The sequence below is a fragment of the Schistocerca gregaria genome, chromosome 1 (assembly GCF_023897955.1).
Source record: "Schistocerca gregaria isolate iqSchGreg1 chromosome 1, iqSchGreg1.2, whole genome shotgun sequence".
Lineage (NCBI taxonomy): Eukaryota > Metazoa > Arthropoda > Insecta > Orthoptera > Acrididae > Schistocerca > Schistocerca gregaria.
Genome location: NC_064920.1, coordinates 1,106,221,589 through 1,106,239,033, shown reverse-complemented (window position 1 = coordinate 1,106,239,033; position 17,445 = coordinate 1,106,221,589). Strand labels below are relative to the sequence as shown.

At 41.6% G+C, this 17,445-nt stretch overlaps 1 protein-coding gene across 2 annotated transcripts in view; it reads right to left on the bottom strand.

Annotated features, from left to right (window-relative positions):
• The window catches only part of LOC126282979 (short-chain dehydrogenase/reductase family 9C member 7-like), a 168,232-nt gene that overhangs the window by 99,892 nt on the left and 50,895 nt on the right, over positions 1-17,445 (bottom strand). For both annotated transcript variants that reach the window (XM_049982236.1, XM_049982235.1), the window contains exon 3: positions 8,802-9,014. In XM_049982236.1, the coding sequence (XP_049838193.1) occupies positions 8,802-9,014 (213 nt within the window). The remainder of the gene's footprint in view (positions 1-8,801; positions 9,015-17,445) is intronic.

Here is a 17,445-nt window from a genome sequence, read left to right as displayed (position 1 = left end):
TGTTGATGTGGGATGAAAGAGTGCACTATACAGGTTGACTCTTACATAAAAGATGACAGCAACCAGCCAATTTTTACAGTGCTGTTTATTTACTTAAATAGCATCTTTACCGGTTTCGAACGTTACAGTTCATCTCCAGACGGCTATTCACGTTAAGATACATTAGCTATCACTTTCTGTTTTCTTGGGGTTGTGGTGCCCTACAACCAAAACAAAATGTGATACAATGTCTCTTTACCTGCAATTGTGCCCCACAACGATTCTAAACGATGTAAACAAACTATTAAAGTGAAAATATTTTGGTTACTGCGTAAGGAAGCAAAACAGCTTCACTTTAATACTTTGTTTAGATAATTTAAAATTATAAAAATTATATATTAAATATATAAATATATTAAAAATTATATATTTAAAATTATATAATATATATGTATCTTAACGTGAATTAGCCACCTGAAAATGAACTTTAATGTTCGAAACCGGTGATGGCACTATTTAAATAAATAAATACCATTGTAGAAAGTGGTTGGTTGCTGTCCTCTTTTATATAAGAGTAGACGTATCTTTTTTACACAGCCACGGGCTCAGAATGTCAGTTTTCAACAAAATAGCAAAGAGTGTACTGTTTTCCATCTTGTATGAATAACGAAGTAATTTCTGTTACTATGTTTTTCATAATATGCTTTGTTCAAAGTTGGTTACATAATTCTGTGTGTTGTAATTTAACTTATATTGAGGAATTCATAGACTTTATTGTATGATGTCATTGATTTTATATCGGCTAGTGTAGAGTTGTAAGTGCCGTTATGAAAATCATGATGGTTCTTGGGCCGAAACTGGTTGTTGAATGCAAGAATTTTATCGGCAACTCTTGTCGGTAAATCATGCACTTCTTCAAATATTTACGATCTGTGGCGTGCTACCTTTTGTAAATAATCTTTCTTTTGCTCAAAAATGGTTCAACTGGCTCTAAGCACGATGGGACACTTAGAACTACTTAAACCTAACTAAGCTAAAGTCATCACACACCTCCATGCCCGAGGCAGGATTCCAACCTGCGACCGTAGCAGCAGCGCGGTTCCGGACTGAAGCGCCTAGAACCCCTCAGCCACAGCGGCCGGCTCTGTCTTTTGTCAGAATCGCTTATGCTATTTGCGGTCCCTATCGTCACTAGATATAATTCCCCATTCGTTTCTCTCTCCGCTTATACAGAGTGTTCGGAAATTCTCAAATGGTTCAAATGGCTCTGAGCACTATGGAACTTAACATCCAGGGTCATCAGTCCCCTAGAACTTAGAACTACTTAAACCTAACTAACCTAAGCACATCACACAACACGCAGTCATCACGAGGCAGAGAAAATCCCTGACCCAGCCGGGAATCGAACCCGGGAACCAGGCCGCGGGACGGAAATTCTCGTTACAGCCTTGTAGGACTTGTAGATGGATGTGAGTACATAATATTTTGAATAGGAACTCAAGCCGGCCTCGGTGGCCGAGCGGTTCTAGGCGCTCCAGTCTGGAAACGCGCGACTGCTACGGTCGCAGGTTCGAATCCTGCCCCGGGCGTGGATGTGTGTGATGTCCTTAGGTTAGTTAGGTTTAAGTAGTTCTAAGTTCTAGGGGACTGATGACCTCAGATGTTAATTCCCATAGTGCTCAGAGCCATTTGAACCAATAGGAAGTTATGTCCAGCAACTTACCGTTTCCCTGCGAGAACCGTCTGAAAGCGTATGCCTAAGTAGGTATGGAATAGGGTAGTCAGGGTGGGGTAGTTACGTTGGATCGGCTGATGTCACTTGACGTCTGTCCTACCCCTTTGACGCAGTTCGAATCTCATTCACGTGGCTGTGAGCGTTAGAGTAAAATGGTTGAGTACATGTTTGCAGAATACACCTACATAATCCTTCTGAATGGCGAAGCTCACTGGAATGGAAAAGCTGCTAGTCGCTTTTATCAAGTTCTTTCTTCACAACGTCCGACTACATCGCACACCTTTTTCGCCAAAATTACGCAACGATTTCTGAAAAAGGGGTACCTTCACTGTCAACAGGCGTCACTGCGGTGCTCCAAGGAACGGACCGTGCTGCATTACGTTGAAGTACACGAGCAGTTTGTTTGGCAATTATAAGTATGCGGTTGATAATGGAAACAAGATTAAGGAAAAATCAAGGCCAATCCATGGGATTTGTCGACCCGGAAAAAGAGTTTGACGATGTAAAATAGTCCAAGATGTTCGAAATTCTGAGAAAATAAGGAGCAAGCTATAGGGAGAGACAGGTTATATACAATATATACTAGAACCAAGAGGAAACTATAAGAGCGGACGACCTGAACGAAGTGCTCTGATTGAAAAGGGTGTAAGGCAGGGATGTAGTCTTTCACCCCTACTGTTCAATCTGTACGTCGAAGAAGCAATGGTGGACATAAAAGAAAGGTTCAGGAGTGTGATTAAATTCAAGGAGGCAGGATATCAATGATGCGGTTCGCCGATGACATTGCTATCATGAGTGAAAGTGAAGAAGAATTATGTGATCTGCTGAAGGGAGTGAACAATCTAATGAGTACAGTATATGGACTGAGAGTAAATCGAAGAAAGACAAAGGTAATGTGAAGTAGTAGAAATGAGAACAGCGAGAAACTTAACATCAGGATTGATGGTCACGAAGTCAATGAAGTTAAGGAATTCTGTTACCTAGGCAGTAAAATAACCAATGACGGACGGAGCAAGGAGGACATCAAAAGCAGACTCGCTATGGCAAAAAAGACATTTCTGGCCAAGAGAAGTCTACTAATATCAAATACCGGCCTTAATTTGAGGAAGAAATTTCTGAGGATGTACGTCTGGAGTACAGCATTGTATGGTTGTGAAACATGGACTGTGGAAAAACCTGAACAGAAGAGAATCGAAGCATTTGAGATGTGGTGCTATAGATGAATGTTGAAAATTAGGTGGACTGATAAGGTAAGGAATGAGGAGGTTCTACGCAGAATCGGGGAGGAAAGGAATATGCGGAAAACACTGATAAGGAGAAGGGACAGGACGATAGACCATCTGCTAAGACATGAGGGAATGACTTCCATGGTACTAGAGGGAACTGTAGAGGGCAAAAACTGTAGAGGAAGACAGAGTTTGGAATACGTCAAGCAAATAATTGAGGACGTAGGTTGCAAGTGCTACTCTGAGATGAAGAGGTTAGCACAGGAAAGGAAATCGTGGCAGGCCGCATCAAACCAGTCAGTAGACGGATGACAAAAAAAAAAAAAAAAGAAAAACCACTAGTTGACTGGTGTTATAGCATGGAGTGCCATTGGTTACACGTCTCGGTCACCCCTTGATCGCATTGACGACACATTGGCTCTACCCTTCATTCGATCACTGCGAAACCCTACATTTCAGCAGGATAATGCACGACCGCATGTTGCAGTTCCTGTACAGGCCTTTCTGAATACAGAAATGTTCGACTGCCGCCCTGGACAGCACATTCTCCAGATCTCTCACCAATTGAAAACGTCTGGTCAATTGTGGCAAAGCAACTGGCTCGTCACAATACGCCAGTCACTACTCTTGATGAATTGTGGAATCGTGTTGAAACTGCCTGGGCAGCTGTATCTGTACACGGCTTACAAGCTCTGTTTGACTCAATGCCCAGGCGTATCAAGGCCGTTATTACGGCAAGAGGTGGTTGTTCTGGGTACTGATTTCTCAGGATCTATGCACCCAAACTGCGTGAAAATGTAATTACATGTTGAAACGTCCCGTTAGGAAAATTTTACGTGACTGTGCTTAAACTGACACACAAGATTATTTGCGCAACGCAATCTGACTTTCAATAATCCCTACAAAAGAATGGCCCTGACTAACATTAAGCTATATGTTTCACAAATCACTTACCTCACAAAAATCTTCGTTACTCAAGCTACTTCAATACAGCGAGCGCCACTACTGCCAGCTAAATAAAAGATTCAGACTACTGAAGGCACTAACTACTGATAGGCATAGTTAGCAAATGAAAGATTTTGATAGAGAACAAACAATGTATTTACCTTACTAGTGTTCAAAAGTCATAATATATATACCACTTCATGACATCCAGTCTTACAAATTTCAAAACGCCGCCATTTCTCTCCCCACATCCACCACTGCTGGCGGATCACCTCCAACTGAGCAACGCTACGCGCTGTTAACATCCAGTTGCCCGACACTACAATGGCAGACAACAATGCAAACCAGCCACAGACTGCACACAGCACAGCCAGTGATTTTCATACAGAGCGCTACGTGGCGTTACCTATAAGAAAACCTAAACAACCTACTTACAAGACATCAGAGAATGACTTCCATTTTACTAGAGGAAGCTGTAAAGGGCAGAAATTATAGAGGAAGACAGAGATTGGAATACATCCAGCAAGTAACTGAGGAGGTAGGTTGCAAGTACTACTCTGAGATGAAGAGATTGGCTCAGGAGAGGAATTCCTTGCGGGCGCTGTCAAACTAGTCTGACACAAAAAAACGTTACTGATAATATTTTCTCGGGCTTCCAGCCGGATCGAGTGGTTTAAAATCCACAAGCTTTCGACCGAGTTCTCATCGACCATTGTCAAGTGATGACTGTCGAATGATTGCTGCTGTCGTCCTTATAAATCCGTGCTGTCTCCAGTGACGTCACTGGTGGTCGCTCCAGAGCCATGTTTCAATAGTGGTACAAGTCCATTTTTGTTCATATTCAAGTATACATACTTTCTGGTATCTCAACTGCAGATTTTTCAGCGCTCATTTAACTTTAGGACTCTGTATCTTCGAATGAACAAAATGTACTTGTACCACTATTGAAATAAGCGCTTCATATATGGTAATGTTTTCATTGTGCATTTGCCGCACAAGCTTCAATTTTCCGATGGCCGGGTTCCAAGCTGAGCTGAGCTGCAGCCCCCAAAATATTATACCATATGACATTATGGAATGATGGTAGGCAAAGTCTGCAAGCTTTTCCATTTTTATGTCACCTATGTCAGCTAACATTCGAATTGCAAATACAGATTTGTTAAGGTGTTTCTGCAGTTCTGTGGTGTGCTCCTTCCAACTGAATTTATTATCAAGTTGTAATTCCAGGAATTTAAGATTATCAACCTCTTCTATCTGCTCTTCTGCATACTTTATGCATATGTTTGGTGGATACCTCTTACAGGTTCTGAATTGCATATAGTGAGTCTTTTCGTAGTTTAATGTCAGTGAGTTGGCTTTAAACCATTTATTAATATCATTAGCAGATCTTTTAGAACTACACTCGACATACTATTTATTGCAATACTTGTGTCATCTGCAAACTAAACAAACTCTGCTTCTCGCAGTGTAATTGATGAGAGATGATTAATGTGCACAAGAAGAAGCAATGACCCTGAGATGGATCCTTGTGGGACACCACATGTAATTTCTTCCCATTATGATGATGACTGATGACTTAATTCACTAGTCACTTGCACTGACAACTTTTGTTTCCTGTTAGCGAGGTATGACTTCAACCATTTTTCAGCACTCCCCTTGACACCATAGAATTCTAATTTACACTCCTGGAAATTGAAATAAGGACACCATGAATTCATTGTCCCAGGAAGGGGAAACTTTATTGACACATTCCTGGGATCAGATACATCACATGATCACACTGACAGAACCACAGGCACATAGACACAGGCAACAGAGCAAGCACAATGTCGGCACTAGTACAGTGTATATCCACCTTTCGTAGCAATGCAGGCTGCTATTCTCCCATGGAGACGATCGTAGAGATGCTGGATGTAGTCCTGTGGAACGGCTTGCCATGCCATTTCCACCTGGCGCCTCAGTTGGACCAGCGTTCGTGCTGGACGTGCACACCGCGTGAGACGACGCTTCATCCAGTCCCAAACATGCTCAATGGGGGACAGATCCGGAGATCTTGCTGGCCAGGGTAGTTGACTTACACCTTCTAGAGCACGTTGGGTGGCACGGGATACATGCGGACGTGCATTGTCCTGTTGGAACAGAAAGTTCCCTTGCCGGTCTAGGAATGGTAGAACGATGGGTTCGATGACGGTTTGGATGTAACGTGCACTATTCAGTGTCCCCTCGACGATCACCAGAGGTGTACGGCCAGTGTAGGAAATCGCTCCCCACACCATGATGCCAGGTGTTGGCCCTGTGTGCCTCGGTCGTATGCAGTCATGATAGTGGCGCTCACCTGCACGGCGTCAACACGCATACGACCATCATTGGCACCAAGGCAGAAGCGACTCTCATCGCTGAAGACGACACGTCTCCATTCGTCCCTCCATTCACGCCTGTCGCGTCACCACTGGAGGCGGGCTGCACGATGTTGGGGCGTGAGCGGAAGACGGCCTAACGGTGTGCGGGACCGTAGCCCAGCTTTATGGAGACGGTTGTGAGTGGTTCTCGCCGATACCCCAGGAGCAACAGTGTCCCTAATTTGCTGGGAAGTGGCGGTGCGGTCCCCTACGGCACTGCGTAGGATCCTACGGTCTTGGCGTGCATCCGTGCGTCGCTGCGGTCCGGTCCCAGGTTGACGGGCACTTGCACCTTCCGCCGACCACTGGCGACAACATCGATGTACTGTGGAGACCTCACGCCCCACGTGTTGAGCAATTCGGCGGTACGTCCACCCGGCCTCCCGCATGCCCACTATACGCCCTCGCTCAAAGTCCGTCAACTGCACATACGGTTCACGTCCACGCTGTCGCGGCATGCTACCAGTGTTAAAGACTGCGATGGAGCTCCGTATGCCACGGCAAACTGGCTGACACTGACGGCGGCGGTGCACAAATGCTGCACAGCTAGCGCCATTCGACGGCCAACACCGCGGTTCCTGGTGTGTCCGCTGTGCCTTACGTGTGATCATTGCTTGTACAGCCCTCTCGCAGTGTCCGGAGCAAGTATGGTGGGTCTGACACACCGGTGTCAATGTGTTCTTTTTTCCATTTCCAGGAGTGTATATAGCACTTCATGACATCCAGTCTTACAAATTTCAAAACTCCGCCATTTCTCTCCCCACATCCACCACTGCTGGCGGCTCACCTCCAACTGCGCAACGCTACGCGCTGTTAACATCCAGCTGCCCAACACTACACTGGCAGACAACAATGCAAACCAGCCACAGACTGCACACAGCACAGCCAGTGATTGTCATAGAGAGCGCTACGTGGCGTTACCAATACGAAAACCTAAACAGCCTACTTACAAGACATCAGAGAATAACTTCCAATTTACTAGAGGAAGCTGTAGAGGGCAAAAATTGTAGAGGAAGACAGAGATTGGAATACATCCAGATAGGTTGCAAGTACTACTCTGAGATGAAGAGATTGGCTCAGGAGAGGAATTCCTTGCGGGCGCTGTCAAAACAGTCTGACACAAAAAAACGTTACTGATAATATTTTCTCGGGCTTCCAGCCGGATCGAGTGGTTTAAAATCCACAAGCTTTCGGCCGAGTTCTCATCGAGCATTGTCAAGTGGTGACTGTCGAATGATTGCTGCTGCCGTCCTTATAAATCCGTGCTGTCTTCAGTGACGTCACTGGTGGTCGCTCCAGAGCCATATTTCAATAGTGGTACAAGTCCATGTTTGTTCATATTCAAGTATATATACTTTGTCGTATCACAATTGCAGATTTTTCAGCGCTCATTTAACTTTAGGACTCTGTATCTTCGAATGAACAAAAATGTACTTGTACTATTATTGAAATAAGCCCTTCATATATGGTAATGTTTTCATCGCGCATTTGCCGCGCAAGCTTCAATTTTCCGATGGCCGGGTTCCAAGCTGAGCTGAGCTGCAGGTCCCAAAATATTATACCATATGACATTATGGAATGAATGTAGGCAAAGTCTGCAAGCTTTTTCATTTTTATGTCACCTATGTCAGCTAACATTCGAATTGCAAATACAGATTTGTTAAGGCGTTTATGCAGTTCTGTGGCATGCTCCTTCCAACTGAATTTATTATCAAGTTGTAATCCCAGGAATTTGAGATTGTCAACCTCTTCTATCTGCTCTTCTGCATACTTTATGCATATGTTTGGTGGAAACCTTTTACAGGTTCTGAATTGCATATAGTGAGTCTTTTCGTAATTTAATCTCAGTGAGTTGGCTTTAAACCATTTATTAATATCATTAGCAGATATTTCTAGAACTACACCCGACATACTATTTATTGCAATACTTGTGTCACCTGCAAACCAAACGCACTCTGCTTCTCGCAGTGTAACTGGTGAGAGATGATTAATGTGCACAAGAAGAAGCAATGACCCTAAGATGGATCCTTGTGGGACACCACATGTAATTTCTTCCCATTCTGATGATGAGTGATGACTTAATTCACTAGTCACTTGTACTGACACCTTTTGTTTCCTGTTAGCGAGGTATAACTTCAACCATTTTTCAGCACTCCCCTTGACACCATAGAATTCTAATTTATTTACATTGTAGATGTGATCACATTACCAATATGTATTAAATGGTTATAGCACGTGGGTTCCAATTCAAAATATTTTGTACTCACTCCCTCTTCAAGTCCTAGAAGTCTGGAACGGAAATGTACATACTTCACACGGTGTAACGTGCCAGTAACGGCACCAAGCGGTATGCAATTTGGACTCGGGTGGTCAAAACGTTATGGCTCATCAGTGTAGATATCCGAGATAGGAACTATTAATCCATTTTCAAATTCTACTGTTTCTCGAATAATCTTAACTGCGCCTCGTGCGCAACACATAGAGAACATGGGGTTGAAGGCAGCGGCAGAGACGTACCCCGTCCGTCCAGGCTGTCGCGGATGCTGGAGACGGCGTCGCGCACCTGCTGCTCCGAGGTCACGTCCAGCGGTAGGACGCGCAGCCTGGAGGAGCACTCCTGGACCAGCTGCTTGGCTCCGGGGCCCTCCGGGAAGAGGCAGCCCGCCACCACGGGAACGCCCAGCGCGTCCAGCCGCCGAGCCAGGGCCGCACCGAACCCGGAGTCACAGCCTGGAAAAAGCGGCCATCGTGTCTCAACCAAATCCAGCCTTCTCCTACTTACCCAACTGACGTCCTTGGTCAGCGTCAGTGGTGCAACAATTAAATAACGAGATTTTGGCTAGAAACTACTGGCCATTAAAATTGCTACACCAAAAAGAAATGCAGATGATAAATGGCTATTCATTGGACAAACTAGAACTGACATTGTGAGTAGGCTGTTTAGGTTTTTGTATTGGTAACGCCACGTAGCGCTCTGTATGAAAATCACTGGCTGTGCTGTGTGCAGTCTGTGGCTGGTTTGCATTGTTGTTGGCTGTTGTAGTGTTGGGCAGTTGGCTGTTAACAGCGCGTAGCGTTGCGCAGTTGGAGGTGAGCCGCCAGCAGTGGTGGATGTAGGGAATGAGATGTCAGAGTTTTGAGAGCGGATAATCTGGACAGAGACAGTAAATTTGTAAGAATGGATATCATGAACTGATTACTTTTGAACACTATTAAGGTAAATACATTGTTTGTTCTCTATCAATATCTTTCATATGCTAAATATGCCTATCAGTAGTTAGTGCATTCAATAGTATGAATCTTTTATTTAGCTGGCAGTAGTGGCGCTCGCTGTATTGCAGTAGCTTGAGTAACGAAGATTTTTGTGAGGTAAGTGATTTGTGAAACATATAGGTTAATGTTAGTCAGGGCCATTCTTTTGTAGGGGTTATTGAAAGTCTGATTGCGTTGCGCAAAAAGTATTGTGTGTAAGTTTAAGCACAGTCATGTATAATTTTTCTAAGGGAACGTTTCATATGTCGACCCTGAGCCGAGGATATCTCACTGGAATCTTCTCATTTTTTCTTGTAGTTTGTGTAATTAGTGTAGCTTTTGTTTATTGCTAGCGCGTAATTGTGAGGAGAATCTCCTTTGTAGTTGCAGTCTTTCATTGTTGTACAGTAAAACAGTTGTGGCATGCATGTAGATTTGCACCAAGTATTTCTCAGCTGCACTAGCAATTAAAGAGATATTATTTTCAATGCTATATTAATGTGTTTTATTATTTTTCTCTTCAAATTGTGCTTTCCTGTGTTATGGTGTGAAATAGTGTGACAATAATGGCGTGTGAAAAACGTAATACTAGGTTCCAAAGTAAACTGAGAAATGACAGTGAAGACGAAAGCAGTGTGTTAGCGCCGCCGAGTAATGAATTGCTTATGTTCAAAGTAGTAATTTGGTAATTGTGCATAGGGAAATGGAGCGGGCTGCAAATAATGGTGTAGGCAGTGAAACAATTAGTGAACAGGGAAACATTATGGATGGGTCGGCAACAGCTCGCCTCAGGAATCCGAAATGACCGGACACAATCTTACAAATATTGTAGATTCAGGTTTTGCGTCCTCACCGTTTTCTCAAATAATTCAAGACACATTTTCTGCTTTTCAAAATGCGAATATTGCCCTTTCAAATGCACTGCCAAATAGCATTGAGGAACATGTTTCAGTCACCAGTGCATTGTTATTACAGTTAATGCAACAAATGGGACAAAGGCTACAAAAGTTAGACACAATGGAACAAAATCTTCAAAAGTTCGACACAATGGAACAAATTCTTCGAACGTTAGACACAATGGAACAACACCAGAGACAAACAGAGCAACAGTTAGACGCAATGGAACAAAATCTTCAAAAAATAAATATCACGCTTGAACAAACACGTGAAGGTTTAACTACTGAGTTACATAAAATCGAATCGAAATGTCAAAAAGTCTGTAATGACGTAAAAACACAAATTTGTGAGCATTTTCAACATATTTTTTCGCGGCATGAAAATGCATTACAGAATCACGAAGCAGCCATAAAAGAACTGCAAACTATTGTTCATGAAAATCATGAGACCTTGCAAGCTAAAATTGACTCAGTTGCATCTACCGATTCGGTTACGCAACTTGCAAAAACTCAGGAAAACTTAGAGGACAAGGTAGATACGAATTCAACACAAATGGACACTCTGAAACTTGGTTCAGAAAAACACACTGAGGAAATAAGTTCACTATTGGAGAACGTAGCCGAACTTTCGGATCAGTTCTCTAACTTATCTACAAAGGTGGATGATGATCTGAATGATACAAGACCTGTAGCCTTCACTGACACAGAAGAGTATGAACAAATTAAGAAATTCAAACAAAATCAGAATCAAATTAATACGCAACACAAAAGAGAAATCCGGGCAGTACAAGACCAGTTGGCACAAGTAATACAAGAATTACATATTTCAGAGGACACTCGCGCTCCAACACGGGAAGAGGGACTTAGAAATACGTAAAAGCCACAAAATAATAACACTGGGCATTTCAGAAATTATGAAAGAAATTGGCAAGGTGCACCGAATTTTGAGATGGAACCGCCGAAACGCAGTAACAATGACCGATATGCGACTCGCCGACACGATGATTTTGACTATAAGTTGTTCATTACTACACGTAAATTCTAAACATTTAAGAATTCTGGCAACGATATTCATTCACAAGCGTGGCTTCATCAATTCTCTCATTGTTTTCCTCCCAACTGGTCATTAGAGCACAGATTAGAATTTATGTGTGGCTACTTAGAGAATGAACCAGCTGTAAGAATGCAATCGGTCATTCACGATTGCCACAGTGAAGGAGAATTTTATCATGCCTTCCTCTCAACATATTGGTCTCAAGCCACACAAGACCGAGTAAAACATAGCACCATAATGATGAAACGTTTCGAACAATCTGAATTTTAAAGTCTTGTGAAATATTTTGAAGACATGTTGCACAAGAATCAGTTCCTGTCAAACCCATACAGCCCCTCAGAACTCATCCGCATTTGCTTAATCAAATTGACTGAACATTTACGACATATTATTTTGGCAGGACGTTGCAAAGACGACATTGAAGCATTTCAGGGACTCTTACAAGTATTGGAAATCGACACTGAGAATCGCGGGAGGTGAGAACAGAAACACAGCAATTGCAGGTCACGTCCGTCACAATTCCGCGATGACAGAAATAATAACTGGACACGACAAGGCTATTCTCACAACACAAATCGTGACCAACACAGACACCACCATTATTACAACCGTTGGCAGAATAATAGGTACAGAGAAAGATCGCACTTCCTTAGTAATGAATATGACGGAGATAACCATAGAAACAGATAATATGGGAACCAAGACAATTATTATCAAGGGAGACAGAATAGCTTCAGACGCAATGGTCCACCGTGCAGTTACGATTCCGGGAGAAATTCTCCACCACGTGACCGGCAAGAAAGAAATTATTGAATCTACCGACATGACGACAGACTTGAATTGCATCAGAATTGGCGGGATTCAAACACGGCAGTGCCCTCTCGGCAAGGTGAATTTGTAGAAGTTAGGTCTCCTAATCCCAATAACGACGCTCGCCAAGAAAGAGACAGACAAGGACTCGCACCGCAGGCAGCCACGTGCGCCCGCTGGCTCAGAGAAAAATAACATAGAGGCTAACCTTGAGAAAAATTCCAGTATTCTTTACCGACGTATACCGCATGATAATTGCATTCAAGTTCAAACTCTGAGTACTATGAAGAGTAAAGGATTGCGCCACACTTCACATGTAAAACAGCTTATTGAGAGATAATCTGCTTTTTAACTTTGGCTTTGCTATAAAATTTTTCACTTCACGTTACTAGTACTCTTCTTCACACTTACAAACTGTTAACATGCAACTATGTTTTAAAGTTAACTATCCAGTCAAGAACCTAGGGAACTTAGACAAGTAATTACGAATCCATTGTTATAGTGAACAGACGACACAGTGTTGTTATTTGTACATTCTTCCTTGTTAGTTGCACGATTACGTAACGAATATACGGCTTACATACTTAGAACATATACTGCTAATGAGATTTTAATGCAACATTTTGGTTTTGAATTACAATGATACAAAGGTTTTCCGTGATACATTTCATTCCATTGCTGTAATCTTTAACACCTGAGGGTATACTTACATTAATCCTCAGGGGGGTACACGCTTACTCTGTGTACCATGTGTTTGGCAAGCACAAGGAGCTCTAGCTAATATGGTATTTGCTTATACAACTTTACACATCGGTACTATATTCCTCTAACACAATTACACAACTATCTGATTATTTAACAGAGAAACAAACATTTTTTTTACTATATCAGTGACAGATGTTTACGCAATTACACAGTTGGATAACTTCACACTTATGGAATTGTATTTTGTCTGTACTTTGTGAACTGTTCATATATTTTTCGGAGCCATTGTGATACTATGAGAGCTTTGAATGATGTATTTGGTATGAGATCATAATTTTAAAGTACGTTTGAGGTAGATGACACTATTGAAATGAGCAGAGAATATTTTTTAGGGTTTGAAATTATTGCAGAAAGCTACGACGCTTTTGAGGTCTGGCTGAGGTTTTAAATTGCTATTATTACGATGACAATGTGTATTATGCTGTTGAGGTATGTTTATGATCAATAAGATGATGCTATCATATACAAGGAATATGATTACGTGTTTATGTGTATATGAATAATGAATAGAAGTTAGGGACCCTTGTTTGTGAAAAAGGATGTTGGAAACCAAGAATCGTACTTTAAGAGTTATGAAATGTGTGTAAATGAGTGAATGTATCACAATGCTGGCGAAAATATTTTGGACACTGTTACATTTATAAGATTTTGTTTCTACAGATTTGTAACGTAAATATTTCGAGCTGTGAAATTTTATTGGTATCAAACTGTCACTGTAGCGGAAACTTCTGTTGTAAATTTCGGTAAGAAAGCTAAGTGACCTCGACGTAATGCGTCGTTGACGCCCAGTTGTGCGTCGCCTGGAGAAAAAGCCATTAGGTGGAGAAAAAAGAGGCCATTAACCTCGATATTGACAGTTCTTTGTGGAAAGCATCGTAAATACGACACGCTCAAACTTGAAAACATGATTAAACTGTGGAGTTCTTAATTTATGATATTTACTGAAATGAAATGATGAGAAACATTTCACGTCTATTGTCTTGCTAGTTGAAAGATTGTTTACTGCATTGTGAAATGCCATATGGCTAGTGAATGACGTTTCACGCCTTGCTTTGCCTATTTTGTTTAATATCTAGTTTCTAGCTGCACAGCAGCATTGGTTAAAATAAAATTTTATAGATATACTAATATAAATATTTTATGCATACAGATTCAGGAAATAATAACTTTATGATCTACTTAAAAAAAACTGGAGGAGCACAAAAAGACATTTCCCTTCACAGGAATTGCATCCGGAATTTTCTTTTCAAGTACTTGGTAATTTCTTTTCTAGAATAAGTTGTGGTGCACCACCTTAATTACATAGACATTAAGATGTGAATATACATTTGCCTTATTTGCATCGTTGTCTTTAGTGTAATATTTTTTCTGCTTGAGTTTTGTCATGTTTAGGTATAAGTTATAGTATTTACTGCTGCTGTTTGCCAGGCATAGTGTTACTGAATTTGACTTTGTATTACTCTGTTAAGCCAGTTTTACTACGGATTTATTTTTCTTGTTTGCTGCACATTGCCTTATATTAGTTGTAATATTGCAATTGCTTTGATAATTTATATATACTGCTGCCAATTTCCATTTTTTTGTCATTGCTGTTTGTGTTAATTTGTTATGTGCTCCTGCATTGCCTCGTCCCTTGGTATATATATATATATATATCAGTAGATTTAATTTAGCCTAAGAGGGGGTAGACTATATAAGAAACTAACTATGATGAATTGGAAGAAATGCATTGAGAAGCTATAAGAAAATGGTTTGGTCAAAAAAGTAGTGTACAGTGGAAAAAAACTATTTTTGAAAGAGGATGTGAACAGAATACAGAAAGCATGATTGGATAGGATTTTTTTTTTTTTTTTTTTTTTGTGGAAACAAATGTTGAAATAAGAGGAAAGATCTACAGAATGAAGTTTTGGGTTGGACTGCCGTACCAAATGTCACACTGAAAACAAACCCTGTCCAGTACTTTCGTGTTACTACGCTATGTGAATTTGTGTTTTTCCTGTCTTTATGCGTTTAGCTAATAAGATTTACGTTGTAGAATTTTTCTGATAATATGTTATTTACTTTGTAAAGACGTTTATACATTATTTATTCTGTTTTGTTTTAATGCTCATGTATGAAGTTGATGTTTCGAAAGTTGTTCTGATCTTTTATGTATGTACTTATGTCATAATTCTTGTAACACTGATGTACATGTTTATTTCTATTCTTTTGTAAAGCCTGTTTTACTACAAATGTTATCTGTATTTTTATGTTCTTTAATGATGTATTTTGTACCTTTGTAATTGTATTCTTATGTTGTAAATTTCTAATTAGACACCAGTTCTTAAAATTAAGTTTCATTTCACTGCACACGTTTTTGTTGGTCATAGTACACGCAGAATATGCGAAAAAAGGGGACTGGTAGCATTTGCACGTGTGTTGACAATTCAGCAAGAAACTAGTTAACAGCATTTCTGTTTCTAAGGACAATTCCAAAAACTTTGTGAGTGCACAAATGGTGGTTTATGGACTTCATATATTCTCCGCAAGACTCTTCGATGGTGATTGTGCACCTGCACAGTCGCAACAGATGGATGGTGGCCGTCTCTACAAAGACTACAGTGGGTCTGCATCTTTGATGGCCCACCAATACCATTTTTTCTACAAGGACTACAATGGGTCTGCAACTCTGGTGGCCCACCAATACCGTAATCTCTAACTAGATTACAGTGGTCTGCTCTGTGATGACCTACCTACCAATATTCTTCAACTTCGACTGACTCTGCTGTGGGTTTGCTCTGTTGTGACCCATTATCTATCTGCATGTCAAGAGTCAGCACTGTCTTTCCTTTGGAAGGACAACACTAGTTCTTCAAGACTGTATTGAAATCCACTGCTTCCGTGTGCATTTTCTTTTATTGCTCAGACTTTGAGAAAAACACTGCAAGTTTACTATGATGAACGATCAGGACTGTCTTTATGGACTGTGAGAAAATTTTACCTTTTGACCAACATTGTATCGATAAGTGTGTGCATTTGATTTCTTTGTTATTGTATTATGAATTTTTTTTCAAATCTGTATTGGCCACTGCCCAAAACAATTTGTAAATTTTTTTGTGCGGAGCATGGGGGCTATGTAAGTAGGCTGTTTAGGTTTTAATATTGGTAACGCCACGTAGCGCTCTGTATGAAAATCACTGGCTGTGCTGTGTGTAGTCTGTGGCTGGTGTGCGTTGTTGTTGACTATTGTAGTGTTGGGCAGCTAGCTGTTAACAGCGCATAGCGTTGCGCAGTTGGAGGTGAGCCGCCAGCAGTGGTGGATGTGGGGAGTGAGATGGCGGAGTTTTGAGAGCAGTAGATCTGGAAAGAGACTATTGTAGTGTTGGGCAGTTGGCTGTTAACAGCACATAGCGTTGCGCAGTTGGAGGTGAGCCGCCAGCAGTGGTGGATGTGGGCAGTGAGATGGCGGAGTTTTGAGAGCAGTAGATCTGGAAACAGACAGTAACTTTGTAAGACTGGATATCATGAACTGATATATATTCAGTAGTCTGAATCTTTTGTATAGCTGTCAGTAGTGGCGCTCGCTGTATTGCAGTAGCTTGAGTAATGAAGATTTTGGTGAGGTAAGTGATATGTGAAACATATAGGTTAACGTTAGTCAGGGCCATTCTTTTGTAGGGATTATTGAAAGTCAGATTGCGTTGCGCAAAAAATATTGTGTGTCCGTTTAAGCACAGTCATGTAAAATTTTCCTAAGGGATGTTTCAACATGTAATTACATTTTCACACCGTTTGGGTGCATAGATCCTGAGAAATCAGTACCCAGAACAACCACCTCTTGCCGTAATAACGGCCTTGATACGCCTGGGCATTGAGTCAAACAGAGCTTGGATGCCGTGTACAGGTACCGCTGCCCATGCAGTTTCAACACGATGCCGCAATTCATCAAGAGTAGTGACTGGCGTATTGTGACGAGCCAGTTGCTTTGCCACCATTGACCAGACGTTTTCAATTAGTGAGAGATCTGCAGAAAGTGCTGGCCAGGGCAGCAGTCGAACATTTTCTGTACCCAGAAAGGCACGTACAGGACCTGCAACATGTGGTCGTGCATTATCCTGCTGAAATGTAGGGTTTCACAGGGATCGAATGAAGGGTAGAGCCACGGGTCGTAACACATCAGAAATGTAACGTCCACTGTTCAAAGTGCCGTCAATCCGAACAAGACGTATAACCAATGGCACCCCATACCATCACGCCGGGTGATGACGAATACACGCTTCGGATGTGCGTTCACTGCGATGTCGCCAAACACGGATGCAACCGACATGATGCTGTAAACAGAACGTGGATTCACCCGAAAAAATGACGTTTTGCCATTCGTGCACCTATGTCATCGCTGAGAACA